Source organism: Saccopteryx leptura, chromosome 6, assembly GCF_036850995.1.
Source record: "Saccopteryx leptura isolate mSacLep1 chromosome 6, mSacLep1_pri_phased_curated, whole genome shotgun sequence".
Classification (NCBI taxonomy): Eukaryota; Metazoa; Chordata; class Mammalia; order Chiroptera; family Emballonuridae; genus Saccopteryx; species Saccopteryx leptura.
The window spans coordinates 134,004,169-134,029,369 of NC_089508.1; the positions used below are offsets into that span (position 1 = coordinate 134,004,169).

Below are 25,201 nucleotides of genomic sequence, written 5' to 3' on the forward strand. Positions count from 1 at the left end.
CACATCTTCTTTATCTAGTCTTCTATTGAAGGGCTTTTTGGTTGTTTTCATTTCCTGGCCACTGTGACAATGCTGCAATGAACATGGGGCTACATGTGTCTTTACGTATCAATGTTTCTGAGGTTTTGGGGTATATACCCAGTAGAGGGATTGCTGGGTCATAAGGTAGTTCTATTTTCAGTTTTTTGAGGAACCACCATACTTTCTTCCATAGTGGTTGTACTACTGTACATTCCCACCAACAGTGAATGAGGGTTCCTTTTTCTCCACAGCCTCTCCAGCATTTGCTATTACCTGTCTTGTTGATAATAGCTAATCTAACAGGTGTGAGGTGGTATCATTGCAGTTTTGATTTGCATTTCTCTAATAACTAACGAAGATGAGCATCTTTTCATATATCTGTTGGCCATTTGTATTTCTTCCTGGGAGAAGTGTCTGTTCATGTCCTCTTCCCACTTTTTTATTGGATTGTTTGTTTGTTTGTTGTTGAGTTTTATGAGTTCTTTGTAAATTTTGGATATTAGGCCCTTATCTGAGCTGTTGTTTGAAAATATCATTTCCCATTTATTGGCTGTCTGTTTATTTTGTTGTCAGTTTCTCTTGCTGAGCAAAACCTTTTTAGTCTGATGTAGTCCCACTCATTTATCTTTGCCTTCACTTCTCTTGCCTTTGGAGTCAAATTCATAAAATGCTCTTTAAAACCCAGGTCCATGAGTTGAGTACCTATGTCTTCTTCTGTGTACTTTATTGTTTCAGGTCTTATATTTAGGTCGTTGATCCATTTTGAATTAATTTTAGTACAAGGGGACAAGCTGTAGTCGAGTTTCATTCTTTTGCAAGTGGCTTTCCAGTTTTCCCAGCACCATTTGTTGAAGAGGCTTTCTTTTCTCCATTGTGGGTTGTTGGCCCCTTTATCAAAAATTATTTGACCATATATATGTGGTTTTATTTCTGGGTTTTCTATTCTGTTCCATTGGTCTGAGTGTCTATTTTTCTGCCAATACCATGCTGTTTTGATTGTCATGGCCCTATAATATAGTTTTAAGTATTGTAATGCCCCCAGCTTCATTCTTTTTCCTTAGGATTGCTTTTTCTATTCGGGGTTTTTTATAGTTCCATATAAATCTGATGATTTTTTTGTTCCATTTCTTTAAAAAATGTCATAGAAATTTTGATGGGAATTGCATTAAATTTATAAACTGCTTTGTGTAATATGGCCGTATTGATTATATATATTCTTACTATCCAAGAACAAGGAATGTTTTTCCATCTCATTATATCTTTTTCGATTTTCCTTAACAATGCTTTGTAGTTTTCATTATATAGGTCCTTTACATTCTTTGTTATGTTTATTCCTAGGTATTTTATTTCTTTCGTTGCAATCATGAAGGGGATTATTTTTTTTAGTTCATTTTCTAATATTTCATTGTTGGCATATAGAAAGGCTATGGACTTTTGTATGTTAATATTGTATCCTGCGACCTTACTGTATTGGTTTATTGTTTCTAGTAATCTTTTTGTGGAGTCTTTGCGGTTTTCGATGTATAGGATCATATCATCTGCAAAAAGTGATACCTTTACTTCTTCTTTTCTGCTATGGATGCCTTTTATTTCTTTCTCTTGTCTGATTGCTCTGGCCAGAACTTCTAGCACCACGTTAAATAAGAGTGGAGAGAGTGGACAACCCTGTCTTATTCCTGATTTAAGGTGGAAAGTCCTCAGTTTTATGCCATTTAATATGATGTTGGCTGATGGTTTACCATATATGGCCTTTATCATGTTGAGATATTTTCCTTCTATACCCATTTTGTTGAGTGTCTTAAACATAAAGTTGTGTTCTATTTTATCAAATGCATTTTCTGAATCTATTGATAAGATCATGTGGTTTTTGTTCTTTGTTTTGTTGATATGGTGTATTACGTTAACCGTTTTACGTATGTTGAACCATCCTTGAGATTCTGGGATGATTCCCACTTGATCATGATGTATTATTCTTTTAATATGTTGTTGTATTCCATTTGCCAGTATTTTGTTTAGTATTTTAGCATCTGTATTCATAAGAGATATTGGTCTGTAGTTTTCTTTTTTTGTGCCGTCCTTGCCAGGTTTTGGTATGAGGGTTATGTTGGCCTCATAAAATGTGTTTGGAAGTATTGCTTTTTCTTCAATTTTTTGGAAGACTTTCAGTAGAATAGGAACCAAGTCTTCTTTGAATGTTTGATGGAATTCACTAGTATAACAGTCTGGGCCTGGACTTTTATTTTGGGGGAGGTTTTTAATAGTTTTTCTATTTCCTCCCTGCTAATTGGTCTGTTTAGACTTTCTGCTTCTTCATGATTCAGTCTAGGAAGGTTGTATTGTTCTAGGAATTTATCCATTTCTTCTAGGTTGTTGAATTTAGTGGCATAAAGTTTTTCGTAGTATTCTACAATAATTCTTTGTATATGTATGATGTCTGTGGTGATTTCTCCTCTTTCATTTTGGATTTTGCTTATATGAGTCCTTTCTCTTTTTTCCTTTATGAGACTTGCCAAGGGTTTGTCAAATATGCTGATCTTTTCAAGGAACCAGCGCCTTGTTTTATTAATTTTTTCTATAGTTTTTCTGTTCTCTATTTCATTTATTTCTGCTCTGATTTTTATTATTTCCTTTCTTTGGCTGGTTTTGGGTCGTCTTTGCTCTTGTTTTTCTAGTACCTTAAGATGTGAAGTTAAGTGGTTCACTTGGGCTCTCTCTTGTTTGTTCATATATGCCTGAAGTGATATGAACTTCCCTCTTATCACTGCTTTTGCTGCATCCCAGAGATTCTGATATGTCGTATTGTCGTCTTCATTTGTCTGTATATATCTTTTGATCTCTGCACTTATTTCTTCTTTGACCCATTCATTTTTTAAAAGTATGTTGTTTAGTTTCCACATTTTTGTGGGGTTTTTTCCCCTCTTTTTTGCAGTTGAATTCTAGTTTCAAGGCTTTATGATCAGAAAATATGCTTGGTACAATTTCAGTTTTTCTGAATTTGCTGATGTTGTTTTTGTGACCCAACATATGGTCAGTTCTTGAGAGAATGTTCCATATACACTAGAGAAAAATGTATACTCTGTTACTTTAGGATGAAATGTCCTGTAGATGTCTATCATATCCAGGTCCTCTAGTGTTTTGTTTAAGGCCAGTATATCTTTATTGATTCTCTGCTTGGATGACTGATCTAGAGCCGTCAGCGGTGTTATGAGGTCTCCAAGTATGATTGTATTTTTGTCAGTTTTTGTTTTTAGGTCAATAAGTAACTGTCTTATATATTTTGGTGCTCCTTGGTTTGGTGCATATATATTAAGCATTGTTATGTCTTCTTGATTCAGTGTCCCCTTAATCATTATGAAATGACCATTTTTGTCTCTGAGTACTTTTTCTGTCTTATAGTCAGCATTATTAGATATGAGTATTGCTACACCTGCTTTTTTTTTTTTTTTTTGGATGTTATTTGCTTGGAGTATTGTTTTCCAGCCTTTCACTTTGAATTTGTTTTTATCCTTGTTGCTTAGAGGTATTTCTTGTAGGCAGCATACAGTTGGATTTTCTTTTTTAATCCAGTCTGCTACTCTGTGTCTTTTTATTGGTGAGTTTAAACCATTTACATTTAGTGTAATTATTGACACTTGTGGGTTCACTATTGCCATTTTATAAATTGCTTTGTTAATTTTGTATCTTGTTTGATTCTTCTCTTTTGTTTTTCTATCATATGTTTTTGTTTGTTTGTATTCCATACCTTCCTCTGTTGCTACCTTTTTTAAGTCATATGCTTCTGTGGTGGTTTTTTCAAGTGTCATTACCATTAAGTAATGAAAAGGGTACCTACCATATTCATTCTAGTACACTATCTTTTTTTTTTTTTTTTTTTTCTTTTTTTTTCTGAAGCTGGAAACAGGGAGAGACAGTCAGACAGACTCCCGCATGCGCCCGACCGGGATCCACCCGGCACGCCCACCAGGGGCGGTGCTCTGCCCCCCAGGGGGCGATGCTCTGCCCATCCTGGGCGTCGCCATATTGCGACCAGAGCCACTCTAGCACCTGAGGCAGAGGCCACAGAGCCATGCCCAGCGCCCGGGCCATCCTTGCTCCAATGGAGCCTCGGCTGCGGGAGGGGAAGAGAGAGACAGAGAGGAAAGCGCGGCGGAGGGGTGGAGAAGCAAATAGGCGCTTCTCCTATGTGCCCTGGCCGGGAATCGAACCCGGGTCCTCCGCACGCTAGGCCGACGCTCTACCGCTGAGCCAACCGGCCAGGGCTAGTACACTATCTTATGAGTGTTTCTGCACTTCATCTTTCTTTCCTACTGTTAATCTCCGTCTTCTCTTTTTTTTTGCTTTTGTTGTCACAATTTAAATTTGATTTTATTGTGTTCTTGATGGAGCTTTAACTTGTGGTTTTGTTTTGTTTTTTTCTTTGAATCTGGTTGGAAAAACCTCTTTAGTATTTCCTGGAGTGGGGGTTTTCTGATGATAAATTCCCTCATCTTTTCTGTATCTGTGAATGTTTTTATTTCTCTTTCCTACTTGAAGGATGGCTTTGATGGGTATCGTATTCATGGCTGAAAATTCCTCTTTCAGGACTTTAAATATTGGGGTCCACTCTCTTCTAGCTTATAGAGTTTCTGCTGAGAAATCTTATGATAATCTAATAGGCCTTCCTTTATATGTTGTATTCTTCTTTTCCCTGGCTGCCTTGAGAATTTTTTCTTTGTCGTTGGTGTGTGCCATTTTCATTATGATGTGCCTTGGAGTAGGTTTGTTGTGGTTAAGAAAACTCGGTGTTCTGTTTGCTTCTTGAATTTGAGGCTTTAATTCTTTCCACAGGCTTGGGAAGTTCTCGTCTATTATTTGTTTGAATATATTCTCCATTCCATTTTCTCTCTCTTCTCCCTCTGATATACCTATTATTCTTATGTTATTCTTTTTGATGGAGTCAGACAGTTCCTTTAGGGCTTTCTCATTTTTTTTTAAATTTTTGAGTCTCTCTCTTCTTCTCTCTGTTGTGCCTGAAGTTGCTTGTCTTCTATGTCACTAATCCTACCTTCTATGTGGCCTGTTCTATTAGCTTAGCTTGTTACCTCGTTTTTCAGTTCATGAATTGAGTTTTTCATCTCTGTTTGATTTGTTTTTATAGTTTCAATTTCCTTGGTAATATATTCTTTGTGTTCATTGAGTTGTTTTCTGAGCTCCCTAAATTGCCTTTCTGTGTTTTCTTGTATATGTCTGAGTATTTTTAGGATTTCTATTTTAAATTCTCTGTCATTTAGCTCCAAGGTTTCCAATATATTAAATTTTTTCTCCATAGATTTTTCCACATCTATCTGTGTTACTTCTCTATCTTTTGTATCCATGATATTCGATTTCCATTTTCTTAATGGCATCTGAGGGTGGTCTTGTTGATAGCTCTAATGTGAATTAATAAAGAATAAAAAGGAAAAAAAAAAAAAGGAAAAAAATTTCGAAAAAAATAATAATTTACTATTTCCCTCCCCTTTTCTTTCTTCTCTTCCCCTCCCCTCCCTTTCTCCTTAGGAAAATATCGTGATGAACTGTGAATTATATTATGCTAAATGGAACAAAAACTGCCTATAACGGAGGGCCTGAGTTGGGGGGAAGTGTTCAAGGGTCAAAAAAGGAAGTAGGGACCCACAAAATACAAAAAGAAAAAATTTGGGTCAAGTATAAAATGATTTTCTTGTAAGTGTTGGTCGACTAAGAGATATAATGAGAGGGATATGAGGGGAACAGGAAAAAGGAGAAAAAAATAACTATTGTAATAAGTGGAGCAAAGACTAAATAGAATGGAGATCCTGGGTTGGGAGGAATGCTAATGAGTTACAAAGCAAAATAAAAAGCACCCAAAATGACACACAAAAAAACTTGAGTCCCAATTAAATAATTTGTTCGTGAATGAGGATTGAATGAAAGGAAAAGTAAAAGGAGAAAAGAAGAAACTAATAGGGAGAAATAAGAAAAAGGGGAAAAGGAAAGGAAGAAAAAAGAAAAAAAAAACAAAAAAAGAGAGAGAGAGTTAGGGTTTTGGCGTATAACCCTCAGGGAGACTAAGGAAGAAGAAAGGAAATAAAATGTAACACTTATGGGTAGTATAGTTCAAGAAAAGGAAAGAATAAGACGGGCAGAGAATAAAAGGACCAAGGTGGAAGAAATAGAAATAATAATAATAAAGGCAGGAAGATGAAAGAAACAAAAAAATAGTGGAACAAGTTATAAAGTCTGTGGATTTTTCTTGATTTTGACAGGTTAACTACTTCTTCCCTTTTCTTTTCTCTCCCTCTTCCTGGTCAGTGACTCTGTACTCCAGGATCTGCCCCTGTGGCACGCTTAGGTAGGGATTTGCAGTTGATGAGACTCTATGGCAGGGGTCCCCAAACTACGGCCCGCGGGCCACATGTGGCCCCCTGAGGCCATTTATCCGGTCCCCGCTGCACTTCCGGAAGGGGCACCTCTTTCATTGGTGGTCAGTGAGAGGAGCATAGTTCCCATTGAAATATTGGTCAGTTTGTTGATTGAAATTTACTTGTTCTTTTATTTTAAATATTGTATTTGTTCCCGTTTTGTTTTTTTACTTTAAAATAAGATATGTGCAGTGTGCATAGGGATTTGTTCATAGTTTTTTTTTATAGTCCGGCCCTCCAATAGTCTGAGGGACAGTGAACTGGCCCCCTGTGTAAAAAGTTTGGGGACCCCTGCTCTATGGCAGTGTCATATATTTGGCTTCAGTCTCGTTCGTAGTCAAGGCTTTTTAGCGTTTGCCGGCTGCGACAATGAGAGAGTCCTTTTTCCTGGAGCCTCTCTCCTAGTCTCTCCTTCCTGAATTAGCAGCCTGATGATCCAGCAATGAGGCTGCCACCGCCTCTGCCTGGATAGTAAGAGGCTCAAAGAGCTGGCAAATCCCCACTCTATCCCCACTCAATGCAGGGCACTGGGTAAGGCTCTGGCAGTCAGAGCCGCCAGTGTAATCAGGCGGGGCTGGGAGCCAATTGCTTCTCGGTGACTTTCTATGAGCCTCCAGGCCTGTTCAGCATGCCTAGCACTCTGTGGGACCAGTCTCCCCAGGCTTTCCGCACTTTGTAACCTGTTTTGGCTGGGAAGAAGATACCCCAGTCGCTGCCTGCAGTACAGTAGGTCTTAACATCTGCCAAGTCCCTCTTTTTAGCGTATATCCCTGAGTATGAAAGCTCTGCCAATCAGAAGTTGCCCCCACCTCTTTAGCAAGAGGCACTAAAAAATAACACGCCTCTTGTCTTAGATCGCTGAACTGAGAGAGAGCTTGTCAATTAGAGCCACGTAGGTCAGTTGGGAAGTGAGCAAATTGTGGGTTAAGCTAATTTCAGCGATTGGATCTGCAGATCTGCTCCAGAAAGGATTGCAAGCTGCCTGAGCGCCCCTCCCCCGATGCTTGATTGTTAGCTTGGATGGCTGAGTGAGGCACCCCGCCCGCCCAGAGAAGCTCGGGCATAGGGAAGTTCGCTTTGGCGCACTCCCTGCATGCCGCTGGCAGCTGTTGCTCGTGGCGCGGGCGGCTGCTCACGTGGGCTGACCCACCACAGGCACACTCTTTCCTTGGCTTGAACGAACATCAGTGCTGCAGCCTAGCCTCCTCCACACCCTTAGCTCCCCCCGACTCTCAGTTCCAAGTGAAAGCACCCTTGGCTCAGGTTAGTGAGGAAGACAGAGTGTTTCTTTGTCTGACTTATTTCCTTCAGGGTTGATTATATATTTAGTCAATTTTTCGCTCGATCCTGCCTTCGCCTTCAGTGTGTGGAACTTCAATACGCTCCAAGGATAGATTTTTCTGTCTCTGGTTGATGAACTTATTGAAATTTTCGGGAGATTTGTCGGTCGCTCTCCTCACGGCGCCATTTCTCTCTTGCCCATTTTTTGATTGGAGGGGTTGTCTTCCTGGTGTTCAGTTTTACAAGTTCTTTATGAATTTTGGTTATTAACCTCTTATCAGACGTATTGTCGAATATGTTCTCCCATTGTGTGGTTTGTCTTTTTATTCTGTTCTTACTGTCTTTAGCGGTGCAAAAGCTTTTTAGTTTGATATAGTCCCATTTGTTTATCCTGTCTTTTATTTCACTTGCCCGTGAGGATAAATCAGCAAATATATTGCTGTGAGAGATCTCAGAGAGCTTACTGCCTATGTTTTCTTCTAAGATGCTACCTCAACTTTTTTTTCATTTCCATTTGCATGAAATATTTTTCCATCCTTTTACCTTCAGTCTATGTGCATCTTTTGTTTTAAGGTGTGTCTCTTGTAGATAGCATTTGTACGGGTCCTGTTTTCTTATGCATGCAGCTACCCTATGTCTTTTGATTGGATCATTGAATCCATTTACATTTAAGGTTTTTATTGATATGTAGTTGTTTATTGCCATGTTATTCTTTAAAGTGTATTCCTCTTTTGCTATATTCTTTTCCCCCTTTGATCTGTTTACAACAGACTCCTTAGCATTTCTTGCAGCATTGGTTTGGTTGTAGTGAATTCCTTGAGTCTTGTTTTTATTTTTGTCTGGGAAGCTTTTTATTTCTCCTTCAATTTTAAATGATAGCCCTTTTGGATAAAGTAGTCTTGGTTGTAGGTTCTTGTTCTGCATTACTTTGAATATTTCTTGCCGTTCCCTTCTGGCCTCAAGTGTTTCTGTTGAGAAGTCGTATGTCATCCTTACGGGGGCTTTTTTGTAGGTGATAGCTTTTTTTTCCTCTAGCAGCTTTTAATATTTTCTCTTTATCACTTAGCTTTGGTATTTTAATTATGATGTGTCTTAGTGTAGATTTCTTTGGGTTTCTCTTTAATGGAGTTCTCTGTGCTACTTGAACATGTGAGACTTTTTTTGCCTCAATTTAGGGAAGTTTTCAGCTATGATTTGATTGAACAAAGTTTCTATTCCTTGTTCTTTCTTTTCTTCAGGAACCCCTATGATGCGGGTGTTATTTCTCTTCATGTTGTCACAGAGCTCTCTTAGAGTTTCCTCAGACTTTTTGAGTCTCTTTTCTTTTTTCTGCTCTACTTTCGTGCCTTCGTTTCTCTTGACCTCTAACTTGCTGATTCCATCCTCAGCTTTATCCATCCTGCTTTTAATTCCTTCCATTGTAGTCTTCAGTTCTGATATTGTATTTGTCATTTCTGACTGATTCTTTTTTATTATTTCCAATGTCCTTTTTTATATTTGCTATCTCTTTATTTAGGTGTTCATAATGACCATCTATTGTTGTTCTAAGCTCTCTGAACATCCTAAGAATTATTATTTTAAACTGTGCATCTGGTAAATTGGTTATATCTGACTCATTCAGGTCCTTCTCTGGGGATTTCTCTTGATTCATTTGGATTGCATTTCTTCTGCCTGCCCATTTCGTCTGTGTATAAGAAGGGTTTGGCCACTGGAATCCAATGGGTGTGGCCTCTGTGTTCCCTAGGTGTGGTCTGTCTGCAGGCCCCCCACCCCCTGACGCTGCTGCCTAGGGCGTTGGGGTATGGGTGTTGCAGGCGCTGGTCTGCTGTGGCTGTGGTTTCTGCCTCTCCATGGGAGGGTCTGTGATCATGTGCCTGGATCAACAAGCCTCAGCTGGTCTCAGCCTTCGCCCTGCCCCCATGGGTGGGGTTGTGCACTTTGCACAGGCCACTAGCTTTGGCTCCAAGGGCAGAGGTGAGCACCTTTGCTCAGCTGCGGGCCTGTTCCCTGGCCCCCGCCCTTCCCCTGCAAATGGGGTTGCAGGCGGGCCGCAGCTGGCTGGGACTGCTTGGCATGTCCCCTCCGCCCCCACCAGGCTAGACTGAGCTCAGGCATGGCCAGCTGGCTTCCGCCCCGCCTATGTAACCGCACTTCAGTGTCCCCATCCTGTCATCCCCCCCCCCGCCCTCCAGTAAGCCTTCAGCAATGTAGGTGGGGGCACTGGAGCTCAGACCCTAACACTTGGTACTGTAGTCCCTAAAGCTCCCTCCTTCTAAGCGACTCTACTCTGAGTGCCGCGGGAGAGCTTGTTTGCCTGGTGTCCTGCTTCCCTTTGTTGGTATTGCTGGTTCCAGGGGAAATATTCACTTCAGATTTGGGGAGTGACTCGTCCCAGGGGTTAGGGTGGCTGTCCCTCAAAGTGTTTCTCTCTGTGCCTTCTAGATTACCGTCTCTTCCCGCTGCTCCGGTCCTCTCCTCTCTCCCATCCCTCGGAGCTCCGGGTGAGTGGTTGTGAGAGAGGTGTTCTGTGAGGTCCCTTTAAGAAGAATCCTGGGTCTGAGAAAAACTGTCTCTTTCTCACAAACAGTATCCTGACTTGTTTTGCAGCTAAATACTGTCCATACGCCTCTTCTAGGCTCTGGGGCCACAGGCTGGGGCTTTGTTTCTGGGTCCCAGGACCCTCTCCTCTCCGCTAAACTGTCTTCCTGCCACGTGAGTCTCTCCGGGCTGCCGTTAGCTCCTGCCAGCTGGGCAGCCCTTTCCATGATTCTGCTTTTTCTACCAGTCTCAACGTGGCTTCTTCCATGTTCCTTGGTTAAAGAGTCCTCTTAGTTTAGGTCAAAGTTGGTTTTTCTGGATGATGGCTCTTAAAATTAAGTTGTTATCGGCCCTGGCCGTTTGGCTCAGTGGTAGAGCATCAGCCTGGTGTGCAGAAGTCCCGGGTTCGATTTCCGGCCAGGGCACACAGGAGAAGCGCCCATCTGCTTCTCCACCCTTCCCTCTCTCCTCCCTCTCTGTCTCTCTTTCCCTCCCGCAGCCAAGGCTCCACTGGAGCAAAGTTTGCCCGGGTGCTGAGGATGGCTCTGTGGCCTCTGCCTCAGGCGCTAGAATGGCTTTGATTGCGGCAGAGCAACGCCCCAGATGGGCAGAGCATCACCCCCTGGTGGGCATGCCGGGTGGATCCCGGTCGGGCGCATGCGGGAGTCTGTCTGACTGCCTCCCTGTTTCCAGCTTCGGAAAAATACAAAAAAAAAAATAAAAAATTAAGTTGTTATCCACTTTGGTTCTGGGAGTTGGAAGTTGATACATCCGTCTACTGCATCGCCATCTTGCCACCTCTTTTTTTTTTTTTTTTAAACATTTTTTTTACGTGAGCATCTCTCCTAGATGGGGGGGAGGGGTTGCTAGGTGGATCCTGCTTGGGGTGTGTGCAAGAGTCTGCCCCACTATGTCCCCTCCTCTCACCTTAAAAATAAAATGCAAATAATAAAGAGGGAAAGTGCTCTTATAAATATAAAATCACTTATAATTATTTTTTTCTTTTAGGTATTATTTAAAAAATAACATGGAAACAGAAACCTTATGTTCAGATGAAGATGCTCAAGAACTAGTGAAGGAAAGCCAGCTGTCTATGCTGCAGCTCAGCACCATAGAGCTGGCCACGCAGCTGTCAATGAGGGACTTTGATTTGTTTCGTAATATTGAACCTACTGAATACATTGATGACCTTTTTAAGTTAGATTCCAAAACAGGAAGTACTCGCTTGAAAGAGTTTGAAGACATTGTAAACCAAGAGACATTCTGGGTTGCTTCAGAGGTTTTAACCGAATCAAATCAGCTTAAACGAATGAAGATTATTAAGCATTTTATTAAAATTGCACTTCATTGTCGAGAATGTAAGAACTTCAATTCCATGTTTGCAATAATAAGGTAAGTTTATACAAATACTTGTATGATTTTGTCATATTAGACATAAAGTTGATTTTCTGCTTAAGAATTAAATGGCTAGGAGAGGAAAAGTTTAATTAATAGGTTTTTCTAAAGTATTGTTAAATTTAATATATTTTCCACTCTGGTAGTATTGGCTCTTTGTTTCTTCCATCTTTCTATGACATTTTTTTTTGGGTGGGGGTGACTATGGGTGATTGCCTTGCCTCCTTTTCTCCTTTGTCCCCCTCTGTTGGATTGCACCCTCTTTGCATGTGTGCCCAGCAGCTGGTCTTCACCATCAGATTCTAGACTGGGCATCTTGGTGTACCTGTCTGACTTAGAGTTGGCACTGAAAAATCACAGTATGGTATTGATGCCCTAACCCAGTAATTTTCAGCCTTTTTCATCTCATGGCACACATAAACTGATCACTAAAATTCTGCAGCACAGCAAAAAATACATTTTTTGCTAATCTGACCAAAAATATGGGTATAATTTTGATTCATTCTCATCAGATACCTATTGTGTTGACTCTTCTCATTTTTTTAACTTTACAATATAAAGGAAAAGAGATCCGTGCCCCTGACTAAGTAGTCTGATACTGCATGACTTAAAACTTCTTGTGGCACTCCTGTGTGCCTTCTGCTGCACACTGGTTGAAAATCACTGCTCTACCCTAAAATTGCTGTTTTGTAACAACAGCAACTATGATGATAATGATGGCAACCATTTGGTGAGCTCTTCCTGTTTCCCAGGCACTGTGTGGGGTATCACTGGCTGTGTTGCTGCCCAAACAAGGTAGATTGAATTATAAAAATCCTTCAGTGTTTATAAGCCCAGGAAGTGTGGATGGTTACATGAACTAAGAGCATCTTCCTTATCCCTACTCATAATGAAAAACCAATATCTTTAATTTGTTTTCTGACACTCATCAGAGAGATTCCTCATAAAGCAAGTCTAATTTTAAAGATGGTGGGGGGAGGGAATTATAGTTTGGGCCATTTATAAAGCCATATAACAGCAAATTCCACCATAACCAATTCCATCTATATACATTCCTCCCAGAATCCTTCCAGAATTTAATTATGATTTGTTCTAGTACTCACATGATAAAAATTGGAATCTTTATAGAAACTTTTTAATCATTATTCTGTTGTGGTAATAAGAAACACCTTTAGGAAGTTACCCAGTTCAATAGTATAATTTAACTAGGCACTATAGAAGTATTGGGTAGAGATTAACCTGGTTACCCTCTTTGAGTCTTGCCTGTCCTGTGTAGTAGCAGTGAGTCAATGAAAAATTGAAGATCAGTTTTTTAATACAGGAATTGAGACCACCTATCTCACAGCTTTTAATAATTGGGTCTAAGACAGGGGAACAGAGATGCCATTGATAAACTCTAGAAATTTGAACTATTTTTAAAGGAAGCATAAGTAAAGAATTTTAGAGTTACAGGCTCAGTTTGAAGTACTCCATGAAGAAAAGGAATTGTCACCGTGAAAGATGTCTGTGTAAAAAGACAGTGTAGAAAAAAATGATAGTTGGCTAAAAACCATACCTAAATAGTCATTCTCACTGTGTGGTAAAGAGGAAAATCCAGTCAAAGAGAAAAGGACCAACTGCAAGAAATACCAGAACAGCACAGTTATGATAATGTCATTAATGCCAAGGGAAGACTATCCTCAAGATGAGCATAAGAAAGGATTTAGTTTTGAAAGACTTTGCTTTGGTCAAGAGGTTTTTTTTCTGCCCTGGCTGGTGTCGCAGTGGATATGGTGTTGTTCTGGACTGCTGAGGTCACTAGTTCAATCCCAAGAGGGCTCCAGCTTGACCACAGGGTTGTCATTTTGAGCCCCGGTCAGGTCACATACGAGAAGCAATCAGTAGGTGCACAACTAAGTGGAACAATATGTTGTTGATGCTTCTCTCTCTCTCACTCTCTGTTCCCCTCCCTCGTTCTCAAAAATCAATGGAAAAAATGGATTGTTTGTTTGTTTGTTGGGTTTTTTTTGCATTTTTCCAAAGCTGGAAACGGGGAGGCAGTCAGACAGACTCCCGCATGTGCCCGACCGGGATCCATCCAGCATGCCCACCAGGGGCAATGCTGTGCCCCTCTGGTGCGTCGCTCTGTTGCATCCAGAGCCATTCTAGCGCCTGAGGCAGAGGCCACAGAGCCATCCTCAGTGCCCGAGCCATCTTTGCTCCAATGGAGCCTCGGCTGCGGGAGGGAAAGAGAGAGACAAAGAGGAAAGAGAGGGGGAGGGGTGGAGAAGCAGATGGGCGCCTCTCCTGTGTGCCCGGGCCAGAAATCGAACCCGGGATTCCTGCACGCCAGGCCAACGCTCTACCACTGAGCCAACCAGCCAGGGCCGGAAAAAATGGGGTTTTTTGAAGAACATTTTATTATATGTATTTTCAGTAGTTCATGTAAAGTTATTTGCTCTGTATTCTTATATTCATATTAAAGTATATCAAAGAATATAGAGGGCATAACTTTTCAGCAAAGATGACACAAGTGAATTAGTCTGTTCTGACTGCATTAAATAGCTTATTTTATTTAAATTCTCTCTTAATCTGGCTCAGTGATTTTCAACTTTTTTCTTCCTAATGTGGCACACATTAATACTAAAATTCTGTGGCACACCAAAAAAATTATTTTTTGCCTATCTGACAAAAAATAGATATAATTTTGATTCATTCACACCAAACAGCTATTATTGTGTTGGCTATTATTTTTTTATTTAACACTATGGGAAAAGATGTCAGTGACCCTGACTAAACAGTAAGTAAGGTATTGCATATTTTAAAAAATCTTGTGGTACACCAGTTGAAAATCACTGGTCTGGCCAAATATTTGTCAATTTTATCATTTAAAAAAACAGTTCTTTGTTTTATCTATATCTTTGATCCTTTCAATTGTTTTTCTGGCCTCTTTTATTTATTTTTGTTCTGATAGTTATTTCTTCTAACTTTGGGCTAAGTTTTTTTGGGTTTTTTGTTTTCCCATTTTTTGAAGCATATAGCTAATTTATTTGAGGTCTTTCTTTTCTGTATAATGGGCATTTATCACTATAACTTTAGTTTTGGAACTGTTTTTGCAGTATCCCATAGGTTTTATGCTGTGTGTCTATTTTCCTTTGTTTAGAGTTTGTTTTCTTTTTTAACTCCCTTTTTTTTTTTTTTTTTTTTTTGATATATTGGTTGCTCAGGAGTGTGTTGTTTAATTTCAACGTACTTGTGGATTTTTTCAGTTCTCTTCTTGCTAATTCCTAGTTTCAACTATTGTGGTTGGGAAAGATATTTGGTATGACTTCAGTCTTCTTAAAATTGCCAAAATAGATTTTGTGGCTTGTCTTATGATCTCTCCTGGAAAATGTTCTGTGCATGCTTGAGAAGAGTAAATAATTTGTTAATGTTGGATAGAATGTCATATAGTGTATGTATATGTCCATTAAGTCTGTTTGGCCTAAAGTATGGTTCAAGTCCAACGTTTCCTTACTGGTTTTCTGTCTGAGTGATCTATTCATTGCTGAAAGTGGGGTGTTGATGTCACCCACTATTATTGTATTGTTGTCTATTTCTTCCTTTAGATCTGTTTATATTTGCTTTATAGAATTAGATGCTTCAGTGTTGGGTGCACATATATTTATGATTGTTATGTCTTCATGAGGAGTTGACCCTTTTATCATTATATAATCCCCTTTTTTCGTTACTGTTTTCGGCTTAAACAGTACATTGACGTAAACGTAACCAACCCAGCTCTCTTTTGGTTTCTAATTGTGTGGAATATATTTTTCCATTTCTTCATTTTTAGCCTCTGTGTGTTCTTTAATTTGAAATGAGTCTCTAATAAGCAGCTTATAATTGGGTCTTTTTTTTTTAATCCATCTAACCACTCTACCTTTTGATTGGAGAATTCAGTCCATTTACATTTACTGTAATGATTGATATTTAAGGACTTACTATTTCCATATTATTTATTTATTTTCTGGCCATTTTGTAATTATTCCTTTCTTACTCTCTTATTGTATTTGTTGTGACGTAATCTTTTTTTGTAGTGAGAAGCCAGGGTTCTTTGGTAAAGACAGTAGTGCTGGTAAAAATAAAAGGCAGCAGAAAAAGAAGGCAACCAAATAAGAGATGGATTTATTCCATGAAAGAAGCCGTAGGGATGAGACTACAGAATCTGAGCGAGGCTGTTGAGGATAAGACATTGTGGACATCACCCATTCATAGATTCCCCTGGAGTCAGAGTGGATTTAATGACATGTAACACATACATGCTCTAATTCCCTTTTCTTAATCTTTTGTGAGTCTACTGTTGATTTTTGCTTTGTGGTTGCCATGAGACCTGCATAAAACAATGTATAATAGTCTATTTGGTGCTGATAACTTCAATCACATACAAAGTTCTACCCTTTTATTTTCCCCATTTTGTGTTTTTAATGTCACAATTTGCCTTTTTTTTTTTTTAATTTTATTGAGAGGGAAGGGAGGAGGGACAGACAGGAAGGGAGAGAGATGAGAAGCATCAACTCATAGTTGTGGCACCTTAGTTCATAGATTGCTTCTCATACGTGCCTTGAACAGGGGCTCCAGCTGAGCCTGTGACCCCTTGATCAAGCCAGCGACCTTGGGCTCAAGCTGGTGACCATGGGTCATTTCCATGATCCCACACTCAAGCTGGATGATCCTGCGTGCACTCAAGGGGCAACCTCGGAGTTTCAAACCTGGGTCCTCAGCATCCCAGGCCAATGGTCTACACTGCACTGCTGCCTGGTCAGTCAGCAATTTGCCTTGTTTTATTTTGTGTTCATTAACAAATTATAGTGGCTATAGTTATCATTGATGCTCTTGTTCTTTAACCTTTATACTTTAGATAAGTGGTGAACATACCAGCATATTACAGTACTGAGATTTTGCTGAATTTAATATATTTACCTTTATCAGTGTTGTATATTTTCATGTGGTTTCATGTTACTGGTTATCATCATTTTATTTCAATTTGAAGAACTCTTTTCAGCATTTCTTGTAAGGCAGTTTTAGTGCTAGTGAATTCCCTCTGCCCTCCCCCCTTTTTTTTGAGAGTCTTTAATTTCTCTAGTATAGTTTTGCCAGATTATTCTTGTGTTTGGCCATTGTTTTGGTTTTTTTTAGCACCTTGAATATATCCCACTCTCTCCTAGCCTGTATGATTTCTAATTAGAAATCTGCTAATAGCATAATGGGGGGTTCTTTGTAGGTTACAATCTTTTTTCTCTTGCTGCCTTTAGAATTCTATCTTTGAGGTGTATGTTTGTTTTTGAAGAGAGAGACAGGAAGGGAGAAAAATGAGAAGCATCAACTCGTAGTTGTGGCCCTTTAGTTATTCACTGATTGCTTCTCATACATGCCTTGAATGGGGGGCTTCCAGCCAAGCCTATGGCCTGTTGCTCAAACCAGCAACCTTGAAATCATTTCAGGGAACCCATGTACAAGCTGGTGAGCCTGCATTCAAGCCAGTAACCTTGGGGTTTCAAACCTAGGACCTCACAGGCCCAGGTCGACGCTCTGTCCACTGCACTACCACTGGTCAGGCTCTCTTTGATTTTTGACAGTTTTATTATAAAGTGTTTTGAAGAAAGTTGTTTTGGATTGAAATAATGGGGTGATCTAGCTTTCTGAACTTGGATGTCCAGATCTCTTCTCTGGTTTGGGAAGTTGTCTGCTATATTTCTTTTTTCTTTTTTTTTTTTTTAAGAAGTGGGGGAGAGGGAGAGAGATAAGTATCAGTTCATAGTTGCATCACTTTAGTTTTTCTTGATTGGTTCTCATATGTGCCTTGATGGGGGAGGGGAGACTCCAGCTGAGCCAATGACCCCTTGCTCAAGCCAGTGGCCATGGGATCATTGACATGGGGTCATCAAGCATGGGGTCATTCAGGTGACCCCATGCTCAAACTGGTGAGCTTGTCCTCAAGCCAGTGATTTCAGGGTTTTGAACCTAGGATCTCAGCATCCCAGGTCGATGCTCTATCCCAGGGGTAGTCAACCTTTTTATACCTACTGCCCACTTTTATATCTGTTAGTAATAAAATTTTATAACCACCCACCAGTTCCACAGTATTGGTGATTTATAAAGTAGGGAAGTAACTTTACTTTATAATATTTATAAAGCAGAGTTACAGCAAGTTAAAGTATATAATAATAACTGCTTACCAAGTACTTTATGTCGGATTTTCGCTAAGTTTGGCAGAATAAATCTTTATAAAAACAACTTACTATTGTTAAATCTTTTTATTTATACTTTGGTTGCTCTGCTACCACCCACCATGAAAGCTGGACTGCCCACTAGTGGGCTAGGGACCAGGTTGATTACCACTGCTATCCTTTGCGCCACCACTGGTCAGGCTCTGCCATATTTCTTTAAATAGGCTTTCTGTTCCTTTCGTCTCCTTCTGGAACTCCAATACTTTAGATATTGTCTTTTTTCTTTGATGGTTCCTTTATATAATGTAGGTTTTCTTTTACTCTTTCATTTTTTTCTCAAGCTGTCTCAATGATTTTTCCTTCTCTTTGGTCTACCATGATGTAAATGCTCTCTGTGATGACATTTTTCTTTTCATTGAATTCTTCAGTTCCAGGTATTCATATAGTTCCTTTTTGTGCTTTCTATAGTTTGATTAGGTTTTTTTATTTTATTTTATTGAATTGTCCTTCAGGTTTGTGGTTTCTCTTTTCCCCACAGATAGTGGAGCCAGCAGCAAAACAGAGGGAGGTAGGGGTTTGATACACAGAGCACTGCAGGTGCCCATGGGTAGTTGTGGGAAATCTGTGATGAGGTGATTCCTTTTGACTCCTGAGTAGGCTTCCTTTTATAGTCCAGAAGCAGAAGCATCAGCAGAAACTGCATCCCTTTAATGCCCTCCAGGAATCTTATATCCACACTGCTCATCTCCCTGCAGTTATGGAGCTTTCCCGGGATGTCCTGGATTCTCTGAGAGAGAAGTGAGTGTCTTTGACAGTGTCCCAAACAGTGAAGGAAGCCAAGCATTTACTCATAGGCTTTCCCTTTTCTGCGTGGGAGAAATCACGGGCCATCAGCTGACCCGGGCACAGTAACCAAACTAGTTTTTATTCCAACAAAATGTTGGAACTTCTCTGGAAACCTGGACTTCCACAAGGCTCTCTTGTCTATAGGTGACTTCCCAAGTCCATGTTCCACAGGTCTTCCCAGACCACAGCTGAGAGGAGCCAGAACTGCTGACACTCTCCTGGGGGCTCCACAGTTGGTACCAAAGTTTAGCCACCTATTACCTGGTACACCTATGGGCAAGGCTCCTCCCAGGTCCCCTGCTATGCGGTGATGAGTCCCACAACTCCATCAGAGGCACTTCTGTTCATGGATACATGCTAAATTTTTGTTGTTGAAGTGGGGAAATAAAATGAGGACTGTCTTATGCTACCATTATGCTGATATCAATCTGCCAGTCATCTCTTGGTTGAAATTTTGGGAACTCTGTGTATTTCCTGAACATATTGAGAACGCCTTTCTGTTGCCTTTGAACTTCAATGACAGTTTGTTTGGCTTTAAAATTCTTTTCTCACATATCCTTTCTTGGAGCTATGACCACATCACTCAGTTGGTTGGAGTGTTGTCCCAGAGCACAGAGGTTGCTGGTTTGATTCCCCAGTCTGGGCACATATGGAGCAGCTGGATGTTCCTGTCTCTCTCTCTCTTAAAAACAAAACAAAATGAAAACATTATTTCTTGGAAACTTAGTAGACATTGGCTCTACAACTAGCATTTTATGTAGCTGTTTAAATTTCTGAGATTACTCCCTAGATTTTTTCCTTATCTCTGAAGTTATTTACCTTTACATTGATGCTTCTACATCTTTTTAGTTCTGTGTTAGGTTCTCTGTAATGGTGGTGTCTACTCAGTCTGTAAATTCAATTCTTCTTTTGTTTCTGGAAAGTTTCTTAAATTGTACCTTTAAATATTTTTTCAAGTCCACTATTTATTTTTGTTTCCTTCTTCAAGGATACCGCTTATATAGATTTTCCATCTCTTGTGTCTTCCATATCTATTATTTTCTCTCATCCTTTTCAGCTGTCCATTTCATTTGATTGCTTTTATTAATCTTTTCCTCCATATCACTTGCACAAGTTTTTAGCAGTTTCACCTTTTTATTTACGTGGGTTCCAATGTATTGGCTTTATTTTTTCTTCTATTTTTTTCCTAAACTTTATTATCCTTTTAATCAACTTCTCTTACCATATTTTTCCTAAGCTCTTAGTATCATTGCATTAAGCTCTTTATTTACTTCACTGATTCATTTAAAAATCACAACTAGGTTGTTGATTATTCCCAATTTTTATTTAGTTGTTGGCAACAATTTTCTGCTTTGTGTTTTTTAACTATTTATTTTTCCTGTGGCAGCTTGTTATAGATCCTGTGTTCAGTCCTTCTTTTTAAATGACATGAGCTTTCCTGTACCATCTATTTGCAAGAGGTTCATGTGGGAGAGGAGCCAGGGTAGTGTTGCAGGCCAGCAGGAATGAAGCTTGTATAGGTGAATTGTTTTACCCTTAACTTCTTTTCAACTAATGGAGATTGGTACCTTTAGGCTGCTTACAGCTCAGTTTCTCCCTTCTATCCTGTCTCTGCTAAACTGCTTCTCAGCAAAATGTTCTTTTACTCTGTGTACTGTTATAATCTTTCTTTCCTTGACACTCCCTAATGGTAAAGAACAGAGTCTAGCTCCTGCCTATTCTCTCAGCCTACTGTTGTGTTAAATAAAGGATGATGTTTTTGTCTTCAGTGTTATACTTGCTTTGAAGAACTGTGCTATATCAGCTTTCATTGAGCTTTTCATCTGTGGACATCATTTTTCAGTATTTTGCATACTCCTATTTTATCTTGACTATTTTTCGTATCCTTTCTAATGGATTTAGCAGTTACAGATACCAGTTTCAGTGGAGATGAAATTTGTATTTGTTGTTCATCCTTGTAGTTGTTTGGGATGGGTTTTTGAGAATCAAAGGGAATGAAGATACCTTAACTCCACACCTTAAAATCAGAACGCAAGAGAACATTTTAAATGCAGTGATGTGGTTGAAAGTCAGGTGACTTAGAATAAAAGTGGGATTACTAATAAGAAAATTAAGGCACTGCCCTGGCCAGGTACTCCAGTTGGTTTAGAGTATCGTCCCAATATGTCAAGGTTGCAAGTTCGATCCTCAGTCAGGGCATGTACAGGAGTCAACCAGTGAATGCATAAATAAATGGAACAAGTCAGTGCTTCTCTCTCAAAAAAATATTTTTTTAATTTAATAAAAAGAAAATTGCACTATTTATGTGCTTATTCATGTGACCGCCTGCCTGTGGAGGTGTTATAGAAATAAAGGGATAGGGAAGAGTTGGAGCCTAATTGCCTAATTCAAGTTAGGGCTATCTGAGTTGTTTAAAACCCTGTAGAAAGGGACATTGAATGTGTGGAGCCCCAGGGGACAGGATTCGACTGTCAGGATGTAGAAGTGTTGTAATCAGGGGCGTTAGTGGACAAAACCTCAGGAGGAAGGCTGAGTCAGCCCCAGAAATTGCCTCACATATAAAACAGTTGTATTCAGCATTCCGTAAACCACTCACAAATAGATAATGTCTCCATAAAGTTATTTCCAAGTAGAACAAAAACATGTGATAGTTGGAAGTTTTAAAGTTAAGTGTATGTTTTATGGAATTATTATTTGTCAGTTACATGCAAACTATAATATTCTCAGTAGTCAAAGCATGCAGCCTCCAATACAGTCTATTGGTTTACAACAGCAGGCAAGTAATGTAAAGAGAGGATTTTCTCGTTTTAAGATCACAGAGTCCTTTTTCTTTATTTTTTCATGATTTACTCTGTTTATTTCAACACATTGAAATATGTCCCTGCTTATTTTAGCTTTATTAGAAACACTTGATGTGTGCACTTTACCCACCTGAGTCCTCTCTCTTATCAAGTCCTTTTTAATGTTTTTATTCTCATCTTTGGCAGTGGCTTGAACCTGGCATCTGTAGCACGACTGAGAGGTACTTGGGAAAAGTTACCAAGCAAATATGAGAAACACCTGCAAGATCTGCAAGACCTTTTTGATCCGTCTAGAAACATGGCAAAGTATAGAAATATTCTCAGTAGTCAAAGCATGCAACCTCCAATTATTCCACTCTTCCCCGTTGTCAAGAAAGATATGACATTTCTACATGAAGGTATTTACAAGTTATTTGAAAATTAACATGTTTAGCTTCAGCTAAATCTAGGTCAGTGTGATTTATTATATTGAATATATCTTTTCAGTCTAATTATTATATATCACTAAAGCATTACCCGGGTAAATGTAACAAATTTTAGGAATCCAAACCCACATTATTGACAAGAGCAAATTTGGATATTTTAGCCTCTTCATTTAAGCATAAACCTCACATCAAGATAAGACAGTTTGATCATATTGGGTTTTGTTTAGTAATATTTTTTCCAGCTTTTCTTTAAGCTACTCAACATATACAGAAAAGTGCCCAAAAAAATTTAAACAACCTAGTACATTTGCAGAAACACTGATATAACCAATATCAGACCGAAAATAAAACATTGCCAGGCTCCCAGGAGCTCATACCTGCCCCTTCCTACTTTATCATTCTCATCTTCTTCCACAAAGGTAACTACTATTCTGACTTCTAAATACTGTGGTTTAGTTCTGCCTGCTCTTGAATACTATATAAATAGAAACACAGGATATGTTTACCATTTTATGTTTTGTTTTGGTTTTCTAGCTTATTTTGGTCAACATTTTGGATTTGGGAGCTCTTTTCGTGTTTCTGAGTATAGTTGTACTTATTTAAAACTATTTTGTATTATCCATTTTGTTGATGAGTATTTGATGATTTCCACTGTTCATCTGTTATGAATAATGGTGTTATTGCACATATCCTTGTACATCTCTCTCAGTCCACGTGCATTTTGTTTGATATAACTTAGGGTGGAATTTATGGGTTCTGATATTTGTGTAGTCAACTAGATAATGCCAAAATGTTTTCTAAACTTGACTACATTATCTAGTAAAGTGGAACACTGGCAGTGTTTTTCGAGTTCTTATCATTCCTCATTCTTACCAACACCTGATAAATCTTTATTTTTATCTATGTCAACAGTTTTGAGGTTTAATTTGCATTTCCCTTATTAATAATGAGGAAGAGCATCCTTTATATATTTGTCCTCTTGTCAATTATCAATTTGAGTTTCTTGCCAATTTTTTATTACGTTGTCTTCTGTTTAATAAACTTGTAAGAAATTTTTATAAATCCAGGGTATAAAACAACTTTCCTTTTGACTCTCTTAAGGTTTCTTTTGATGATGAACAGCAAGTTCTTAGTTTTAAAAGCCTAGCTTACTGATCTTTTATCATATGTTTTATCTACAATCTTCCTGAATTGTTTTTTGGGGGAGGTGAGGTGACATGGTATTTGTCCTACTCCGTAAACTAGATAACTAGACACTACTTCACTATTTTTCTGTTGTTACAGTAGACAATTATAGTATTTATACTTGTTGATATTAGTTAAATATTTATTAGTACTTTTCTGTGTGTCAAGCAAAGAAGTTAGACCATTTACATTTTATTTGCTCACCAATAACTTATATGTATTTGTTGCCATGCCTTTAAATCTCACATGATAACTACCATTGTTTAGTAAAGTCAGTATTTATTTAGCTTTACCCATGTGATGATGATTTACTGTGTTTTTGTTTGTTTCTAGTTTGTTTGTTTTTGTATTTTTCCGAAGTTAGAAGCAAGGAGGCAGTCAGACAGACTCCCTCATGCACCCGACCGGGATCCACCCAGCATGCCCACCAGGGGGTGATGCTCTTGCTCATCTGGGACATTGCGCCATTGCGGCAAAAGCCATTCTAGCACCTGAGGCAGAGGCCATGAAGCAATCCTCAGCACCCAGGCCAGCTTTGCTCCAATGGAGCCTTGGCTGCGGGAAGGGAAGAGAGAGATAGAGAGGAAGGAGAGGGGAAGGGTGGAGAAGCAGATGGGCACTTCTGTGTGCCCTGGCTGGGAAGTGAACCAAGGCTGACACTCTACCGCTGAGCCAACCAGCCAGGGCCTACTGTGGTTTTTTTGGTTATATTTTGTTTTTTCTTCTCTGTACTTCAAAGCTGCCATATTGCTGGGGGATTTACTTTAGTCTCTTAAGTACAACTCTGATAGTAATGAAATGTGTTAGTTTTTGTTTATTTGAAAATATTTTTACTTGATATTCTTAAAGCATAATTTTGGTTGGCAGTTATCTTTCAACATGTTAGAAAACATTTCATTGTCTTCTCGTTTCCATTGTTAATGTTAAAAAGACAGTTGTCAGTCTTATTTGCTGTTCTTTTTAACTGTATTCTGCTCTTCTTAATCATTTATTTAAAATCTTAAAAGCTTTGTTTTGATATTTTTCATCAGTTTTGGAAAATCCTACTGTTCTGTCTTTAAATTTTTTATATGCTCTCCTATGAGCTTTTCTTTAGGGATTTTGATTTCACTTCTGTTAGACCTGATTACTGCCCCTACTGTCTCATATTTTCTGTGTTTCTCATCTTTTTGTATCACCATTCTTTATTATGGATAGTTTTTCCAACCTATTTTCCAATTTATTAATTCTCTCTCTAATCATGTCTAATTTACTGTTAAATTTATTAGTGATTTCTAATTCCAGTTATTTTGGGTTGTTTTTATTTTGTTTTGTTTTGTTTTTCAGTTTTATAGTTTATATTTATTTGTCTTTTTATCTTGCTCTCTGCCAAAGGTCTCAGTGTTGTTTTTTGTATCTTTGCACATATTCAACATAGTTGTTTTAAAATCTGTTTCTAATAACTCCATAACCTGGATCCTTTGTGGATACCATTCTCTTACCTTTTTTATTTTTTTCATTTTCATCGTGTTACCTTTTTACCTGATGGCCGGCCCTGGTTATTTTTGACCAAGTGAATATTGTGTATTTAAAAATTACAGAAATAACCTGACCAGGTGGTGGCACAGTGGATAGAGTGTTTACCTGGGATGCAGAGGACCCAGGTTCAAAACTCAAGATCACCAGCTTGAGTGCGGGCTCCTCTGGCTTGAGCACGGGGTTGTTGGCTTGAGCATGGTATCACAGACATGACTACCATGGTCACTGGCTAGAGCAAGGGGTCACTGGCTCTGCTAAAGCCCCCAGTCAAGGCACATATGAGAAAGCAATCCATGAACAACTTAAGGTGCCGCAACAAAGAATGGATGCTTCTCATCTCTCTCCCTTTTTTTCTGTCTGTCCCTGTCTGTCCCTCTCTCTGTCTCTGTCACTTAAAAAATTTACAAACTTCTGAAGTTTTAGGTGATTTTCCAATCCTCTAGAGAGAATTAAAGCTTGCTTCTGTCAGGCAACAGGATTGCTAGCAATCAAAAATTACATTAATACATTTTCACATTTTGAGATAATTTAACTTTTGAACTTTTATCCCAGTCTACCTTCAGTTCATTCTTAATCCCAGGATATAT

General features: G+C 39.0%; 1 protein-coding gene across 8 annotated transcripts in view; it reads left to right on the top strand.

Moving 5' to 3' along the window:
- RAPGEF6 (Rap guanine nucleotide exchange factor 6) overlaps nt 1–25,201 on the top strand; it is a 228,159-nt gene that overhangs the window by 162,971 nt on the left and 39,987 nt on the right. For all 8 annotated transcript variants that reach the window (XM_066343384.1, XM_066343389.1, XM_066343387.1 and 5 more), the window contains 2 exons: nt 11,268–11,651; nt 21,673–21,884. In XM_066343384.1, coding sequence (XP_066199481.1) covers nt 11,268–11,651; nt 21,673–21,884 — 596 coding nt within the window. The remainder of the gene's footprint in view (nt 1–11,267; nt 11,652–21,672; nt 21,885–25,201) is intronic.